At 39.4% G+C, this 3,132-nt stretch overlaps 1 protein-coding gene across 1 annotated transcript in view; it reads right to left on the bottom strand.

Annotated features, from left to right (window-relative positions):
* Positions 1-2,631, bottom strand: part of TMCC3 (transmembrane and coiled-coil domain family 3) — a 4,840-nt gene extending 2,209 nt beyond the window's left edge. Inside the window, exons 1-2 of the mRNA XM_010086521.1 lie at positions 1,739-2,631; positions 109-244 (exon numbers count right to left, since the gene is read on the bottom strand). Coding sequence (XP_010084823.1) covers positions 109-244; positions 1,739-2,622 — 1,020 coding nt within the window. The 5' untranslated portion in view covers positions 2,623-2,631. The remainder of the gene's footprint in view (positions 1-108; positions 245-1,738) is intronic.
* Between the last annotated feature and the right edge of the window lie 501 nt (positions 2,632-3,132).

Raw genomic sequence — 3,132 nt, 5'->3', positions numbered from 1 at the left:
CTCTTTCCCCAGATTCCTTAAATGCAAAGATGTAGAAAGGTGCAAGTATTTTACAGTACAAGACTTCTACAAAATGTTAGAAGTTTATGAAAAGGCAAAAAAAAGTACCTGAACATCTTGTGATCGCTCGTATGCCTGATATGCCACTTTCTCCTCTATGCTGGCTAGCTCTTGCTTCAAGTTTGCTGTCTCATGTTGATGAAGATCAGTGAGGTCATTTAACTGGTCTTCCAATCTTTCATATCTTATCAGGAAAAAAGGTCTAAATTTAGTGCATTCTGCTGAAGTCATGCTAAATCATGAGAACATTTACACATTTTAAAAGGTAACTTCTCAGTGTACTATGGATTCATCTGACTGGCATTACAGAGCATGTAGAGAAATCAGTGAAAACTTTGGAAATCCTCCATAAGCATTTATTTTTTCAAGTGTTCCTTGTTGGCAGTGGGTGTTAAAAAGCAAATATTTGTACATCATTGGTAAATTATATGAACTATAAACAGTGGCTAAGGGTATCCAACTCACATTTTTCCATTTCTCACTTTTCATTCAGAGAAGAAGATACGGTTTCGTAAGTAAGCTTGAGCCAGTTAACAGCTCTGCCAGTAGTGAAAGGAAAAATATGTTCCCTGGATCCCCTCTCAAACACAACTGCAGGTCCTGCCATTTATGTCAGTCTGTTCTGGCACGTCTCTGCATTGTAAACCATCTCAATTAAACCATCAGAAAACTGCAATTTTTTTTTGGTGAGTTTATAACTTGGTTTAACAGACAAACAGGCAAACACTGCAGTTGGCACAAAAATGACGGAGGCAACATTGTCTAGCTGAGGAAATGGTGGCAAGAGGCTTGAGATCTTAATGGCAGTGAGCTGTCAGAAAAGGCCGCTCTGCCTTCTCTTGAAACCAAGTCCTGAGTGCACTAGGCCATTTGCTCTGTTCCTTCCTCCCCCATGTTACCCCCTGACATCCAGCCTTCCCTGGTATTTCAAGAACTGTAAATAAGGGAAACAATAATGCATTTCATACTGAGCTTTTGCCCATTAGCGCAGTAAAGACTTAAAGAATCAACACTTATTTTAACAAGCGATATGACAAGTGGGATCTGGGTACAGCAGGTGCAAGCCCTTTGTAAAACACATCTCATTTCCCACAGTGGATGATAAAGGAACTAATTGACAAGTAACAAAGGCAAGAGGAACTTGTGCTACAGCACTTAAAATTACATTTCACAACTATGTGTTACACCAGGGTACAAAGTGACATTGCATCCACAAGATAGGAAAGTGTCTGAGAAGTATTTGGACAAGGTACTCAGGACTGAAGGGTAAATTTTTCAGCTCTAGGTCAGCTCTGCTACACCGTAGACTGATTAGCATTTTCAAGTCACAATAGATCAGAATCCTTCCACCAGTTACAAAACAATTAGCATCTTCTGTACACAGTATTCACATAATACAATATGCCAGTAAGACATTGGGTAAGAGAATTTTCTGGCAGGCCTTTGACAAAAGGCAAAGAACTACCACATCATTTGATAGGAAATATTAATGTTCTACATGTATTTTCAGTTATTGGATGGAGTGGAACATTTTGGTACCAGATATTGATTTGAATTTTTTTTTTCCTCTTGCTTCTGAAATGTCATACACACAAGGACACACACACATTTACACTTTCCAAATAGCTTCTATACGCATTCAAAAGTAATTTCAAGAGAACAGTTAAGAAAAAAATACCTATATCTTTCCTCTTGTAACATCTGAGAAATAAAGCCATAGTCTCTTTTAAACTGTGTTTTTAAATTCTCAATATCATCAGCTAATTGGGACTGTGTCTCCTTGATTTCCCTTAGTTCCTCCAAAATCATGGAAAGCTTTCCTTGGCTGTCCAGGGTGCTTGCCACAGCAGGACCAAAGGAAGTATTCCCATTACTATCTGCTGAGCCAGAGGTCCCACTTGAGCATTCATCATCACTAACATATTTTGGTTTGGCAACAATGGTGGCACTGCCCCCATATGGTCTAGAACTTGTCTCTGGCCGAAATTCATCCAAGGTATTTTTGAGGTGAGCAATGTTGTCTGCACTACCAAATTTGTTTCGGATGAGGTTTGCAAACTCTCTAGACTTGCTGAAAACAAAGACAGGTGGTGTCAAGGATACACCTGGCACACCCGACTTGCTGCTCTCTGTTCCATGCCCAGAGGTACGAGGCTTTCCATGCTGAATATCTTTCAAGTTATCTTTGGAAGTATCCTTAGCACTTTTGGAAGATCCATTTTGTTCAATATCCTTGAGCTTCTTGTGATACTGCTCCAATTTCTTCTGCAGTTGGGCAATGGAGTGGGCAGATTTCTGGTTCTTTTTCTCAAAGACTTGTTTAATGCGCGCAGCCTGTTGCTTGTCTGCACTGTTTACCAGTTTCAAATACTCAGCCACGTTTCCATCTCGAGCTGTTTGTTCAACTTTGATTTGTTCTGTAACCTTGAGGATTTTCTGTTTCAAGCTATCTGCACTGAGTTTGACTTTGTGAAACTCCAGGACCCCATCTGGTACATCAAAGTTCAGGTTGGTGTCAGAGCCTCCACGGCGAATGTTAAGCGGTAAACTCAGGGTATTCATGTCATGTCTTTCCACCTGAAGGGACAGAAAAGAAATAAATGGAATTTGAATTTTACTTGCTAAAATCCAACTTTGTTTCCTTTTCCACATGTTATTATAACAAGCACACAATATAAAGTAGCTTATAGTAGCAAAATAGAAATTTCCTCATATGCAGTCAAAGACATGGGAGAGGCATGAGACAAGAATAACCTAACCAGAATAGGTTCATCCCTATTAGCATCTCATGGTAGCCTCTGTGACAAAGGTGGTACATTATCATTAAAGCTGCCACAACATCTATAGAGACTGCTTAACAAACACTCTAGCCATAATGGGTTTTCAGAGTTTAAGACAAAAGGTAACCAATACAATTGCTTAGGCAAGACCACTGCAGAGGCAAGGCAGAAGCTGTATTAAAGTATCTTTTAAAGATGCATTTGTGAAATGCTTTAACTGCTGTTTTCTTCAAAATGCCTGACATCCTACATTAAAAGTCTGCTTTGCAGCTACAGTATTTCTGTATTGTAT

The sequence above is a fragment of the Pterocles gutturalis genome, unplaced genomic scaffold, assembly GCF_000699245.1.
Source record: "Pterocles gutturalis isolate BGI_N339 unplaced genomic scaffold, ASM69924v1 scaffold9651, whole genome shotgun sequence".
NCBI classification, from domain to species: domain Eukaryota; kingdom Metazoa; phylum Chordata; class Aves; order Pterocliformes; family Pteroclidae; genus Pterocles; species Pterocles gutturalis.
Note: the sequence above shows the minus strand (reverse complement) of the source record. Positions and strands in the feature narration are given on the sequence as shown.